The sequence below is a fragment of the Eschrichtius robustus genome, chromosome 18, assembly GCF_028021215.1.
Source record: "Eschrichtius robustus isolate mEscRob2 chromosome 18, mEscRob2.pri, whole genome shotgun sequence".
NCBI lineage: Eukaryota > Metazoa > Chordata > Mammalia > Artiodactyla > Eschrichtiidae > Eschrichtius > Eschrichtius robustus.
The window spans coordinates 52,718,751-52,734,044 of NC_090841.1; the positions used below are offsets into that span (position 1 = coordinate 52,718,751).

Consider the following 15,294-nt stretch of genomic DNA (forward strand, 5'->3'; position numbering starts at 1 on the left):
TTGGATTTATCCTGTATGGGACTCTCTGCACTTCCTGGACTTGATTAACTCTTTCCTTTCTCATATTAAGGAAGTTTTCAACTATAATGTCTTTAAATATTTTCTCAGTCCCTTTCTTTTTCTCTTCTTCTTCCGGGACCCCTATAATTCCAATGTTGGTTCATTTAATGTTGTCCCAGAAGTCTCTGAGACTGTCCTCAATTCTTTTCATTCTTTTTTCTTTATTCTGCTCTGCAGTAGTTATTTCCACTATTTTATCTTCCAGGTCACTTATCCGTTCTTCTGCCTCAGTTATTCTGCTATTGATTCCTTCTAGAGAATTTTTAATTTCATTTATTATGTTGTTCATCATTGTTTGTTTCGTCTTTGGTTCTTCTAGGTCCTTGTTAAACGTTTCTTGTATTTTCTCCATTCTATTTCCAAGATTTTGGATCATCTTTACTATCATTATTCTGAATTCTTTTTCAGGTGGACTGCCTATTTCCTCTTCATTTGTTTGGTGTGGTGGGTTTTTACCTTACTCCTTCATCTGCTGTGTGCTTCTCTGTCTTCTTATTTTGCTTAACTTACTGTGTTTGGGGTCTCCTTTTCACAGGCTGCAGGTTCGTAGTTCCCATTGTTTTTCATGTCTGCCCCAAGTGGCTAAGGTTGGTTCAATGGGTTGTGTAGGTTTCCTGTTGGAGGGGACTAGTGCCTGTGGTCTGGTGGATGAGGCTGGATCTTGTCTTTCTGGTGGGCAGGTCCGCATCTGGTGGTGTGTTTTGGGGTGTCTGTGACCTTATTATGATTTTAGGCAGCGTCTCTGCTAATGGATGGGGTTGTGTTCCTGTCTTGCTAGTTGTTTGGCATGGGGTGTCCAGCACTGTAGCTTGCTGGTCGTTGAGTGGAGCTGGGTCTTGGTGTTGAGATGGAGATTTTCGCTTTTTGATATTACATGGAGCTGGGGGGCGTCTCTGGTGGACCAGTGTCCTGAACTTGGCTCTCCCACCTCAGAGGCACAGACCTGACACCCATTTGGAGCACCAAGACCCTGTCATCCACATGGAAAAAGAGAAAAAGGGAAAAAAATATATATATATCGTTGCTCCCAAAGTTCACCATCTCAATTTGGGATGATTCGTTGTCTATTCAGGTATTCCACAGTTGCAGGGTACATCAAGTTGATTGTGGAGATTTAATCCGCTGCTCCTGAGGCTGCTGGGAGAGATTTCCCTTTCTCTTCTTTGTTCGCACAGCTCCTGGGGTTCAGCTTTGGATTTCAGCCCGCTCCTGCGTGTAGGTCGCCTGAGGGTACCTGTTCCCTACTCAGAGAGGACGGGGTTAAAGTAGCATCTGATTAGGGGGCTCTGGCTCACTCAGGCCAGGGGGAGGGAGAGGTACTGAATACGGAGAAAGCCTGCGTGGCAGAGGCCGGTGTGACACTGCACCAGCCTGAGGCGCACCGTGTGTTCTCCTGGGGAAGTTGTCCCTGGATCACGGGACCCTGGCAGTGGCAGGCTGCACAGGTTCCCGGGAGGGCAGGTGTGGATAATGACCTGTGCTTGCACACAGGCTTCACGGTGGCGGCAGCAGCAGCCTTAGCGTCTCATTCCCGTCTCTGGGGTCCACGCTGATAGCCATGGCTCGCGCCGTCCCTGGAGCTCGTTTAGGCGGCACTCTTAATCCCCTCTCCTCGCGCACCAGGAAACAATGGTCTCTTCCCTCTTCGGCAGCTCCAGACCTTTTCCCGGACTACCTCCCAGCTAGCTGTGGCGCACTAGCCCCCTTCAGGCTGTGTTCACGCAGCCAACCCCAGTCCTCTCCCTGGGATCCGACCTCCGAAGCCCGAGCCTCAGCTCCCAGCCCCCGCCCGCCCTGGCGGGTGAGCAGACAAGCCTCTCGGGCTGGTGAGTGCTGTTCGGCACCGAGCCTCTGTGCGGGAATCTCTCCACTTTGCCCTCCGCACCCCTGTGGCTGCGCTCTCCTCCGTGGCTCCGAAGCTTTCCCCCTCCGCCACCCGCAGTCTCCACCCGCGAAGGGGCTTCCTAGTGTGAGGAAACTTTTCCTCCTTCACAGCTCCCTCCCAGAGGTGCAGGTGCCGTCCCTATTCTTTTGTCTCTGTTTTTTCTTTTTTCTTTTGCCCTACCCAGGTACGTGGGGAGTTTCTTGCCTTTTAGGAAGTCTGAGGTCTTCTGGCAGCGTTCAGTAGGTGTTCTGTAGGAGTTGTTCCACATGTAGATGTATTTCTGATGTATTTGTGGGGAGGAAGGTGATCTCCGTATCTTACTCTTCTGCCATCTTGAAGCTCCTCCCCCAGATTTCTTTTTAAAGAAATGTCTACATTGTTTAGTGTCAAAGGAAATGGGAAAAAGGGGTTTACTTTGGGGAGCAAATAGCCTGGAATATAGACAGTTACTTCCTATGGCAGGAAGTAAATAGTTTTCATTTTATTTCCAAGACCTTGTAGGAAAGTCATCTTATTGCCTTTTTAACTGTCAATTTATTTTCAGCTTTTCCTGGTAGACATGTGGGTGGGGTCAAGCCTTTCAAGCACCATGTTTATAATTGATGTCTTTTCTTAACAGGCAGTCCTGGTTTCCACCGCCCCCTCCAGGTTATAAGGCCGCCCCAAGCACAGGAGCGAGGGGAAGGTAAGGGAAAGGTGTAAGAGGTAATTGAGATGTAATTTGATGGAAGAATATGTTAGATATTGACAACGTATAATTGTGGATGCTTTGGAATAAACTGGAGGCAATTTTGTGAACTCTGAGCACTGAATAAGACAGTGCCCAGTGAAAGTGAGGTCAGGATACATGTGCCCCTGGTAGGAAATCTGACAAGCTTTGAGGAGTAAGTGCCTGTATTTTTAGTTTGCTAAGGGTTGCTGTAACAAAGTACCATAAAGTGGGTAGCTTAAAAGAAATTTATTGTCTTACAGTTCTGGAGGCTAGAAGTCCAAGATCAAGGTGTCAGCAGGGTTCCTTCTGAGGATTGTGAGAGGGGATCTGTTCCACCCTTTCTCCTGGCTTCTGGTATTTTCCTAGCAATCTTTGGCGTTCTCTAGTTTGTATAAGCACCATCCCAATCTCTGCCTTCATCTTTACGTGGTGTTCTCCCTGTGTGCGTGTCTGTGTCCAACTTTCCCCTTCTTACAATGACACCAGTCATATCAGATATGGGGCCCAACCACCTCTGGTATGATCTCATCCTAACTTAACTACTTACGTCTGCAATGACCCTATTTCCAAATTAGGTCACATTCTGAGGCACTGAGGGTTAGGACTCCAACACATGAATTTGGAGAGGACATAATTCAATCCATAAGGGTAGCAGAGGACAGAACAGAGGCAAACACTAGTTGGTGGTGCTCCAGTGTGGGCTCCTGGTGCACAGCGATTTTTGGCTATGGCGAGCCCAGATGTCTGGATGGGAACAGGTATGGCAAGTTCTTCGTAAACTTTAAGTGACAGATGAGTGGGGGTTTTTTTGTTTGTTTGTTTTTGTTTTGTTTTGCTTTTTTTTTTACTTTTTTGTTGTTGTTGAGAGCAATAGTTACAGGTAAAATTACAGAGCATGAGGAAGACACCTTGTTCTACAATTTCCATGCTGGGAATGTCAACAACTATTTAACTTAATAAATATTTAATAAGTGATTACTGTATGCCAGATATCGTTCTAGGATCTTGGGAGATATCAGTGAACAAAACACGGAGCCTGCATTTGAGCCTTCAAAGAAGTAGACACAAGTGTAGGACTCCCATAATCGATGTCATCACTAACACTCGAAGGAAAATAGGTCTCCTAGCTGGTTTTGCTTTAGGGTATCCAAAATTGTTTTTATGTCATCAACCCCTAGATTATCTTCACCAAATATTTCCATGTTTAAATGGGCTTTACTGTCCCAGTTCAACAACTGGAAAAGAGTTATGAAACAGTGTGCTTGTTTCACATGAGATTGTTTTATTTCCAAAAGTTTTCATCTGTTGCACAGGCTTTTAATGTCTCTTTTATTTCCAAATAATAGGAATATTTGGAATAAGAATATTCCAAATAATAGGAATATTTGGAAATAAATGTCTTATAATTTAAGTTGAATCTGTAAGGACATAAATAAATTTTAGTTGACTAATAGACACAGAGAGCTCAAGTTGTCTTGTTCATACTTCTGGCTGCATCTGCATGTATGTGTGTGTACATATGTATTTATTATATGTGTATAACACATATATAAAATTATTGAACATGTTGAACAATCACAACTTGGAATTACATTCACCTTTTAAAATACTTCCTTTTAAAACCTGTTCATCTACGGGTGATTTACAATTATATGAATTGCCAAATATGGATTATATTTCTAGTTTAAAACCTCCTTTCTCCTCAGGCTGTGTTTAGCTATTTCTCCATGAGTGATACCTTTCATAGAGCTACCTAAGTGGGAAAATATTAACTACGGGTTTTGCTATTTACTATTGTAAGATAATACTGTAAGATCCATCCATTTTTTTCTTGATAGACAGTAACTGACACTTAGAAATATTTATCACTTATTTCCAAAATAACTTGTTATTTTTATCTTCTATTTATTATTCCATTATTAATGTAAATCATCATCATAATAAGCAACTGTTTATATAACTGTGTAAAGATACAAAAGGATTATTCATGAGCTAACATCTCATGTGTTCAATGCCCATTCAGCTGTGGATCTCTGTTTGCACAGAACTGATAGTGCTTGGCTATATGCCCTTCCGATTTATTCATAGCTGGATGTGATTTACATGGAAGATAAAATAAGTTACAATGCTCCTATTTCTGATTCTTGGATCAGATCCCTAGCACCGGAACTAAGGGAGAGGGAAGATTATTGGGTAAGGTTGGTGACTTTAGATATCCATTCCTTTTTTAGAGTCACAGATTATTAATATAATGGCTAAACTGAAAGACTTCTCTTCAAGGATCAGAGCTAAAGTCATGCCAAGCTTTCAGGGGAAGGAGAGAATAATAACAATATAGCAATGCCTTTGATTTCTAAAGTGCTTTTCTTTGGAAGAGCTCAAAGTACAATTTCTGTTTCTCACCTTTAATGTCAGTGCATTCTCAGGGCTGAGAAATAGGCTTTTTAGTAAAAGCTGAAAAATAGAAGCAATTATTAAATGATGAAAGGAAGCAAAGGCTTCAAAAAGAGATCTTTGTCCCCAGAAGAACAAAAAGAAAATGAAAATAGGTCAAAAACAGATAAAAATGGAGGACTACGATTTTTATTACTCACTAATAGCTCAATGCTAAGCTTATTTCCCTTCAACCTTTGCTTATTCACTGGTCTCCTTCTCCCTTCCCTTCCCCTCCTATCTTATGCAAAAGAATTTCCCCTTAATACCAACACTCTCACTCTCATTTCTGTTCTTCATTTTGTGAACCTTCATTTTTTCCATCACCTAATCTTTCCCAGAGATTTCATTTTCTCCTACACACCCATTCCCAGTCATTACAGGAATGGGTCATTTTCCCAAACTTTGTTCCCCCTTGACCTCTCCATGATCTTTGATACCATGGACCATCCCATCCATCCCTCAGTTGTTCCTTTCTTGACTTACATAGTGTGGAAGAACCAAACTTAGTTGTGTTTGGATTAAAATCTATTACAGGCATGATATAAGCTGTACCCAAAGGGTCTTAAGCTTTTTTATCAACAGAAGAACCCATGATATCACACTGTTATCTAAATTTATATGTATATCTATACCTATGACTCTGTAAGTCTGTGTTTATGTCTATATGTATTTCTACATCGACATCTAGAACTATATCTACGTGTAATTCTCTCTATATAATTAACATAAGGTTGGTGAGTTCAACTAGAGATTAAATGAGCATATTTAATTTTCTAAAATAACCATATCTTATAGCTAAAGAAGAAAAAAAGCAATATTTTTTTAATGATTGAGCAACAAATAAAATGAATTTTTACTTCACTGAGTTGGTAGTAAACTTATAAAATTCACTACTAGAAAGGTTGGGCAGGAAACATAATTGAATTATAAGAAGGTCAAAATAAGTATTATGAAATTATATTATACAAACTACATAAAAACTTGGGAAATCATGATGTTGTAATTTTAAAAAGAAAAAACAGAATTAAAATTAAATGCATATCACAAATACAGTAATATAAAAATATGGAAGCTTGGGACAAAAGATAGAGGGATTTATAAAAATGAAAATAATTGTGGTTAAGATTTTTTTTTCACATTTTTAAATTGGATTTTTTTTATTAGTTATCTATTTTATATGTATTAGTGTATATATGTCAATCCCAATCTCCTAATTTATCCCACCCCCCCAAAAAAAAAGCAATTTCTTAAAACAAGTATCATTTTATGTATGAAATACATTAGTCTTGCAATAAGAGGGTTAAGATCTGGGAGATCAAACAAAATTTTGGAGTTAAAAGTCAAATATCTTTGAAAGCCTCTTGCTCCCTTTTTGATAAAACAAGATTAAAGAGAGAAGCTGTAATTCATGATAGTAAGACATAGCAGGTAAAGTTCTGAGCTTAAATAAAACTTTTTCTAGCTGATTTCACGCACCTTGGTCATTGGATGTAAATGTTCTCTGATCTTCTCTTCCTTCTCTTATTGAGAAGGGAAACCACCAACATAGTGTTTTGAATGACCAACCTGTGTCAACAAGATTATTTCCTCTGAAGTCATCTTTTCAAATGCCATCAGCACCTGTAATTTCTTTTCATTGTAATCAGGGCTGAATCAAGCTTTAGCGTTATAATTTTTGTTCCTCATTACATTGATCTGTCTCTCCTACCTATATGATCAAACCCCTGCTTCACTGTTTCCCCCCCTCTTCCATGTTCAAATCCCTTTCATCTTAAAAAACAGCCTCTAAAAATTAATAACCTAATCTCATAAATCTGTTTAACTGGCACCCTGTCTCTCCATCACAGTCAAATTTCTCAGAAGAGTTGATGACACTGGCCACCTTCATTTTCTGGTTCCTACCATTAGTTCATGGAAACAACTCTCCTCAAGGTCACTAATGACCTTGCTGATACATTCTTGTTGACATATCCATCCCTATGACTAACTGACCTTTCAAAAGGTGCCACTGGCTATTCATGCCTTTAAAAATCTTGTCTCTCATTGTCTGCTGAAATCATCCTTCTCCCACAAACCCCAACACACTCCTGGGTTGTTTGTTGTTGTTGTTGTTGTTTACAGGCATACCTTGTTAAATTTCACTTTGCTTTATTGTGCTTTGCAGATACTGTGTTTTTTACAAATTGAAGTTTTGTGGGGACCCTGTGCATTAGAGCCGTTTTTCCAAAAGCATTTGCTCACTTCACGTCTCTGTGTCACATTTTGATAATTCTCACAATATTTCAAACTTTTTTGTTATTATTGTATTTATTATGGTGATCCATGATCAATGACCTTTGATGTTGATGTTACAAAAAGATTGTGACATGCTGAAAGCTCAGACGATGGTTAGCATTTTTTAGCAATACAGTATTTTTAATTAAGGTGTGTACATCATTTTTTTAGACATAATGCTATTGCACACTTAATAGACTACAGTGTAGTGTAAACATACATTTGATATGTGTTGGGAAATCAAAAAACTAGTTGTGACTTGCTTTATTGCGATATTCACTTTATTGAAGTGATCTGGAATTGAACCCACAATATCTCTGAGGTGTGCCTATATTTCTCTAGCCATTTTATCTCAGCTGCCTTTGCTACCTCACCATCCTCTACCAAGCCCTTAAATGTTGATGTTCCTAAAGACTTAATATCCTTCTTCTCTTTTTGTTCAGTGCTCTGCCTTTTGACACATCATCCATGCCCATGGCTTCAGCGGCCACTTGTATGCTCCTGACTCCTTCGTTGATATCCACTCCACACCTTGTCTCTGAGTTACCTTTGGTTAGTCAACTGCCTACTTGACACCTTCACTTAAATATCCCAAAAGTATTGCAGACTCAACAGGTTCAAAATGAAATTCATAATTCTGTTCACTAACCTTGTCCTCTATCTCAATAACACTATCCTTCAGTCAATTGATGTCCTTGAAATCTTGAAGTCTTTTTTATACCTTTCTCTCCTTAACCACCAATATCCAATCCATCAGCAAATCCTGTCAATTTACCTCCCAAATGCCTCTTGAATCTACATACCTCTCTCCATTTATATCATCATATCTACCCTGAACTACAACAATAGCTCCCTAAATATTCTCCCTTTATTCACCCTGATATCCACTCCCCTAATCTCTTGCCTACACAGTTGCCAGACTGATATTTTTAGAAGGATAATTGGAGCATATCACCCTCCTAAATAAAAATATGACTCTTGTTCTTAGAATAAAGACCCAAATCCTTAGCATTAACTGCCTGTCCTTACTTCCCTTCCATCCCTCGTCATTCCCCCTTGCCCTCTGTTCCAGTCACTTAATCTGTGTTAAATGTGCTATACTTCCACCTTCTACAGCCCCTTAGCATATAAGGTTTCCTCTGCCCGGTATGCTGTCTTCTCCCCCATCCAGGGCACTATGTTCTTGGGGCCATGTTTTGATCCGATCTCTCTTCAAATTGGCACTTCTGACTGATCTCTGTTCTGTTCTTTTTTCTCCACATTAACTCAGACATTGAGGATGGCAGCTTCTTTTCCTTGATTTGTCCAAATACCATTTGCATTAACGTTTAAATAAAGATATGGGATGTTGGGAGTAGCAATACATTGTAAAAGCCCAGACCAAACGATGTAAAATGTAGTTTTAGAAATTCCTGTTTGTAAGTTCTTTGGCCACTCCTGTAATTGACCATTTCTCATTGGTTGACATTTCTCTACAAGCCTGACCCTGTTGCTATTTTGCTCAGCAGCCCCCCTTCTTCTTTCTTCCATCTCTCTTTTTCTCTTTTTCACTTTCCTTTCTTCTTCTCTCCCCTCTAACCCCCACCCCCTAAATTCTTATTAATTACTTATGCCTGGTAGTTTAGTTGTCTTTTGCTGTCCCAGGCTATCCTCAGAGAATCTCATCCTCACAACCATACACAATGACATATCCACTCTTTGGGAGGTATTATATGCTACCCTTTAAAATAAAATTATTTTCTTGTGTCAAAACAAAATAAACATTCAATCATCCACACTTAAAACACCAAAACTGTCTCCCTTACTCCCCTTATTCAATAGTCATTGTAGTGAATTCCAGGGACTTCACGGTGCTCATCAAAGAAAAAGGTATGACCACTGCGGGGTGGGCAGTAGCAAACTAAGTGCTTTGACAGGTTTGCATGGAGAGGGAGTCATTCCCAGCATGAAACCTTCCAAAGATAACAGCACAGGGGCCATAACCCAAAAGGGGAGGAGGGCAAAGGAACTCCTGAGAGAGAGAAGGATCACAGAGGGAGCCTACATGTCTAGGTGTCAACGCTCAGCAGCATGGTGGGCAGTCCCTGGGTCAGAGAACTCTGAAGGGCAGCAGCAGCTTGGAGGATTTTATAGCTCCAAAAGTTGATAATATGGATGCACAGGTAACCATAACACAACATCAGCTATGTGATCATGAGAAAAGCATCAACATTTTCTGGGAGCTCTGATGTGGTAGGGAGAGCTTCTAACAGAGGATTCAGGGGAAAGATCCTGAAAGAGGTGTGGGATTTGGGGGAAGCAGAGGAGTTACACAATGCCAGGTTTTCAAGCCCAGGGTGATTTTAAGCATAATGATGCCACCAACCGAGATAGGAAGAAATGGGAGCAGAATTGGGAGTACACAATTGGTCGTAAGAAGCTGAATGTGCATTGGTTTGAGCAAGTGGTCTGGGATACTGAAAGGATGTATTTGTGGAGGTTAATTTCCAAGCAGTGAAAAACGGGAGAGGTGTTTAGGTGAGAGATTGGTGCCTGAGATCCAGATTTGGGAATGATTCCAAAGATTTTAAATGTAATATATTCAAAGAGAGGTTACCTATGGAGAAAATACTAAATGAGAAGAAAATGAAAGTTGAAGTATGATGTTTCTACACATCCAAAGGTAGAGGAGAAACCGGAAGATAACTAGTGCAATTACGTGGTTAAGGTGAGGTGTGATGAGAGGTAGGCAGGGTGAAGGTAGAGGAGGTGGGCGCATTCTACCATCCAAAACCAGCCCATCCTTCAGAGTCTGGTCTGAATCTTAATTCCTCCACACAGCCTTCTTAGGCCAAAAGGTTGTTTTTAATCCTTTGCACTCAGAAAGTTAGTTTATTGTCTGCAACCCTCACTTGGCAATTAATTGTGCATTACCTTGAAACATTACTTTTTGCAGGCATACTCATCAACTAGATGGCATCATCTTATAACCCTTTGACTCATCAATAAATTTACCCATAGTAATTTATCAATAAGTACATATTGATTGATTAATTTTAATACATCTTAATAGGTTCTTTTTTAAAAATCTATTTATTTATTTTTGGCTGTGTTGGGTCTTCGTTGCTGCACGCGGGCTTTCTCTAGTTGTGGAGAGCGGGGGCTACTCTTTGTTGCGGTGAGCGGGGGCTACTCTTTGTTGCGGTGAGCGGGGGCTACTCTTCGTTGCGGTGCGCGGGCTTCTCATTGCGGTGGCTACTCTTGTTGCAGAGCACGGGCTCTAGGTGCATGGCCTCCAGTAGTTGTGTTGCACGGGCTTAGTTGTTCCGTGGCATGTGGGATCTTCCGGGACCAGGGCTCAAACCTGTGTCCCCTGCATTGGCAGGCGGATTCTTAACCACTGCACCACCAGGGAAGCCCAATACATCTTAGTATTTACAAGATAAGGAGTTTCCCTCGACCCGTTATTGTCTCTTTGTCATTAGGCTTTATTCTCTGTGTTTAAGATATGATGACTGTTTAAACATCCCTCTTTCTCTCTCTTTCCAAAACGTTTGTTGAGCTCTGACTATGTGCTAGCAAAGGACTTTGCTAGAGGCCAGGAATACAAAAATGAGTAAGATCCAGTCCCTATTTCAAGAAACTTGACGTCTGTCAGGGAGTCATTTTGAGACAGGAGTGCCACACATGAAGGCAGGCCCTGACTGAGAGCGGGTCCTGGGGGGTGATAAACACTGAGGTTGACATAGCCACAGAATATGGAGCATGGAGAGGGAGGCAATAGAGGATGTGTTTGGGGTACAGTGGGGTCAAAAGAGGACATGCCTGAGGTAAACCTTAAAGAATGAAATAAGAGTAAGCCAGGTGCAGAGGCGAGGTGGGGATGGAGCCATTCCAAGCAGAAAGGAGAGGAGGAGCAAAGGTTCTAATGCCAGAGAGCATGGGCTCTGAGCATGTGTGTGCATGCGAGCTCACACATGCTTGCGTCTATTCGTGTGTGTAGAACTATGGGATTCCTATCTAAGAGGCATTCTCTGCACTCATCCATTATCAGTTATGTTTAGTGATAGCAGTAAATCCAGTAATTACAAATTCAATGCCATGTAGAAAAATGCCTTTTTGTGTAAGACATTATGGGTAGATATTTGTAATTTGTGATAAGCTTAGGTACCTTTTCAGAAGATTGCTTCTATTTTAAGAGTTAGTGCTTTGCTTTTATGTAATTTGAGCTCTGTGTACTAAAGATTCTGAAATATGTATAAAAGAAAATATACATGTCATCAGTACAGAAATTTAGAAGGTCAGACCAGTGAAAGTTTTTCCTTTCCCACTTTTTTCATTTTAAGATTTATCAGAAAGCCTGACACAAAGCAGTTTGTCAGCAAGCACTAGAGTGTGTCTTAATTTTTCAAGTTCTTAAACTTTTTCTCATCTTTGAGTCTTTCAAAAGATTGATAGCATTTGCCAGGGCTTGAGCCAATGGCATGGATGATAGGTGCCATTCATGAGAGATGCTCAGTCAAATCACAATAAAATATAGACACAGCATTTCTAGGAAGTTGATATTAAAGTTGCTTCTGATTTCAGAACCCATCTTTCAATATTGGTATTCTGTTCATGGTAAATTCAAGTGCTTCTGATTCTGTATTTATGGGACTTAGAGATGCAGTGCTTAAATGGCATATGAAGCTCATTTAAGAAATGCACTGAAGCCCAGTTTAGGCAGTTGTTTAACAGACAATATGAATGTTTATGATGTTACCCATTCTAGTGATTCAGGAGTAATAGTGAAGCCATCACCACCACCAAAAAACCAATGTGTTTTTTTCTGCAGTCATTTCCAAAGACAGAAAAGAAACTATATAATATGTGATAAAATTAAAATAGTGGAAACACACATAGGAAATTATCATATTGTTAAATGCTTGCTACATAATTTCCCATCCATATTTGTTTCAACCTCTTCTCTTTCAGTGGTTTTCACTTCCACTTAGCTGATTGGTAGATTTGAAGGAGGAAAAAAAATCCTGATTGAGAAGTGGGTTGCCATGGCAACCTTGCACTACAATTATATTTTTCTGTCTGTAGCTATAAACGGTAAAATGTAGCCTTTCTAATTATGCTGCACCATTTTTAACTCTGTTGGTACCAAACCTTCTACAAAGTTTGCTGTCACCCTAAATTAAATCATACTATATATTTATTTCTATCTCAACAAAAACCTTCTTGTATTAACTAGAATCTGTCGTGTAAAAATTAGGAGTCTAATACTCTCAGTAAAATGTCAAAGTATAGTGATTTAAAAATCTTATCTGAATCCCTAGAATACACATTATAGACATTCAAAGTAATTAGAACATTAACCTGAGTCAAGGTTTATTATTTTTGAAAAGTCTTGTTTGAATAGAATGAAGAGAAAGCTAATTCAGAATGTGCTGTTATGAATTCTGCAATACTTGAAAATTTCTGTCCCTCTGTGTCTATTGGCAGCTAAAGTTTATTTGAGCTTTTATAGATCCAACCTATATTATACTAATTTACACTTTATTAACCACAACTGAATCTACACACATTTAAAAAGTGCAGTATATGAATGTTCAAGGTACTTAATCCATAACAAGTCCTCAGGGCTCTGTGGAACTGAGGATTCCTTGCAATCACTCTGCCTTCCCATGGTCATGCAGTGGTTTACCAGCCACAGATCTGGACCAGTCTCATCCTTTTGTAAATGAAGAAGCAGATTCTTCAGAGAGGATCAGTGTTCTTTCCAGGATCAAATCAAAGTTAGTGGCAAAACTAGTCTAAAACCTAGGTCTCTGGAATTTTAGTCCAGTGCATGCTCCATTGTTGTGGTGTGGCTCATTGAAATGGTCCTTGGCCACTGAAAGTAAGACATTGTTACAGCAATCATTCTTTTGAGCGAAGAATCTAAAGATTCTTTTGAATCTTTAGAATGCCTTGCATTCTGTAAGCTCTTTGAGACCATGGACCACACCACACCTTTTCTAGTCTTTGAATGCCCAACTTTGCCTCATACATTGTTATGTGTCCTAACATTATAACTAGGGCAGTTGTGGAATAAGGGCGTTTTGAACTGATGCTTTCTTGGGCAAGGAAATAATGCAGGACAACTTATTGTTCTTAGATTTTCACTGGTCATACCTGGAAGAGTATTGGTTTGATACAGTGTGATAGAGGAAAAAGCATGGGATTTGACATGAGAAAGACTAGGTTAAAACCTTGGCTGAGTCACTAACACTGTGATCCAGGGCAAATTACTCACCTTTTTTAGACTCAGTGAAAAAAAAAAAAACCATATACACTCCACAGGATAGATGTGTGCACTGAATAAAATAAAGTATGTGAGAACTTGGTCAAGTTGGCATGTTACTCAAAAAATATAATTTCCATCTCCTTTGCCATTGTTGGAATAAAAATTCTATTTGTGGGACACAAAAGCTAAGCATAATGGAAAGTGAAAAGAAAACTCACCATCAACTCTTAGAGTCAATTATTCTTTCAACCTTGACGTGTGCTGAGTAATAGAAATGTTCTTCTCAAAGTAGGTCTGGAACAGAAGTCACAGAGCCAAGCATGTTTTCCAAAAAAGCCGTAATGCAAAAAAGTGATCTTTGCAGCAGCATATTAAAATGAGGAAATATGAACAAGTTGACAGTGTTATTTCTATTAGCTCTGGCCTTTGGGCTGCAATCTGCAAGTTTTCACATGTTGCTGGGGAAAGCTGCCTTTTGATTCCTGAAAATTATTCTTTACAATTATAGCCACTAGTGTGGTGTCATTGACGCTGCAAATGTCTTATGGGGTTGAGGGAAAGACAGAGGGGAGAACCAGGGTCGACTCATCCAAGCTTAAACAGTGTGTCTCAAAGTGGTGTTCAAACAGGATCATTCCACATGAATGTCTCTCATTTTTGTCTCTTTAAAACATTCCGGGCCACAGCTTCCTGCCTCGCTCTCACATTCTAATGCCCCTGCTTGGCATGGCCTCGAGCTCCTGGCACGGCATGAATGACTCCTCTCATTGTCCCCAGGGCCGGGGTTCTGTCATCTGTGGCTGTCACTGCAGGGATGCAAATGAAAGCTCCTTTGAGGTGGATTGCCCTCAGTGTGGACTTGCCCTGGCCCAGGCCAACAGGCATGTAAATGCATCACCCTCAGAAATAAATACGCTCCTCTGCTTTTCCTAGCCTTCACAACTGCACGCCTACCTTTTCTTTCCCCAAGCCATCTCTTTCCTGTGCACCCAGAACTTCTTCTCTACTCATCTTTGACTCTCAGACACACCCAGTCAATATTTACCCACCTCTTTGAGGGCTTAGCCACTTTACATGGAAGAAATTTAGCTTTTTATCAGTGTGATTCTGGCATAAGCAAAGTTGGGCACCATCCCTTGTCTCCTTTTTTGTAATCCTCCCTTCCTTCTTGTTACTGCTCTCCTGCCTGTTTTCAGATATCCAGTGCCTTGTCATTAATAGCTGGGACTGACCACCTTCTTACCCTTTCCTCTATCCCTGGAAGAGAAGCATATAATCAGCTAATCAACACAGATACATGAAACACACATTATCACTTGAGTGACATTACATTATTCCCAACGCAGGGATATGTTTTGAGAAGGGAAGATGATGGTAATCAATATAAATAAAATAACATCTAATTGTAAAATCTAACATTAGGTTAGAATGGGGCGACTATTTTCCTGTAAATTATTTTTTTCCAGGCATATCATGTTACTCAATAGCTCATCTGAGCGCCCAGCATCTACTAGGTATTACGTAGTGGAATCAACAATGGACAATGGACTTCTATGGGACAGCTAAACTTGAACAGATTTTAAAAGTTTTAGGCTGCTCTTCAGTACCCATTTTCCTCCTTACCAAATAGGATTTCAGCCAATCCCTCCACCTTTCAACACATCTTTCTTGGGC

The 15,294-nt window shown here is 40.2% G+C and overlaps 1 protein-coding gene across 1 annotated transcript in view; it reads left to right on the forward strand.

The window, feature by feature from the left end:
• The window catches only part of SCEL (sciellin), a 329,317-nt gene that overhangs the window by 240,647 nt on the left and 73,376 nt on the right, over window positions 1-15,294 (forward strand). Inside the window, 1 exon segment of the mRNA XM_068526475.1 lies at window positions 2,565-2,630. Within this exon segment, the coding sequence (XP_068382576.1) occupies window positions 2,565-2,630 (66 nt within the window).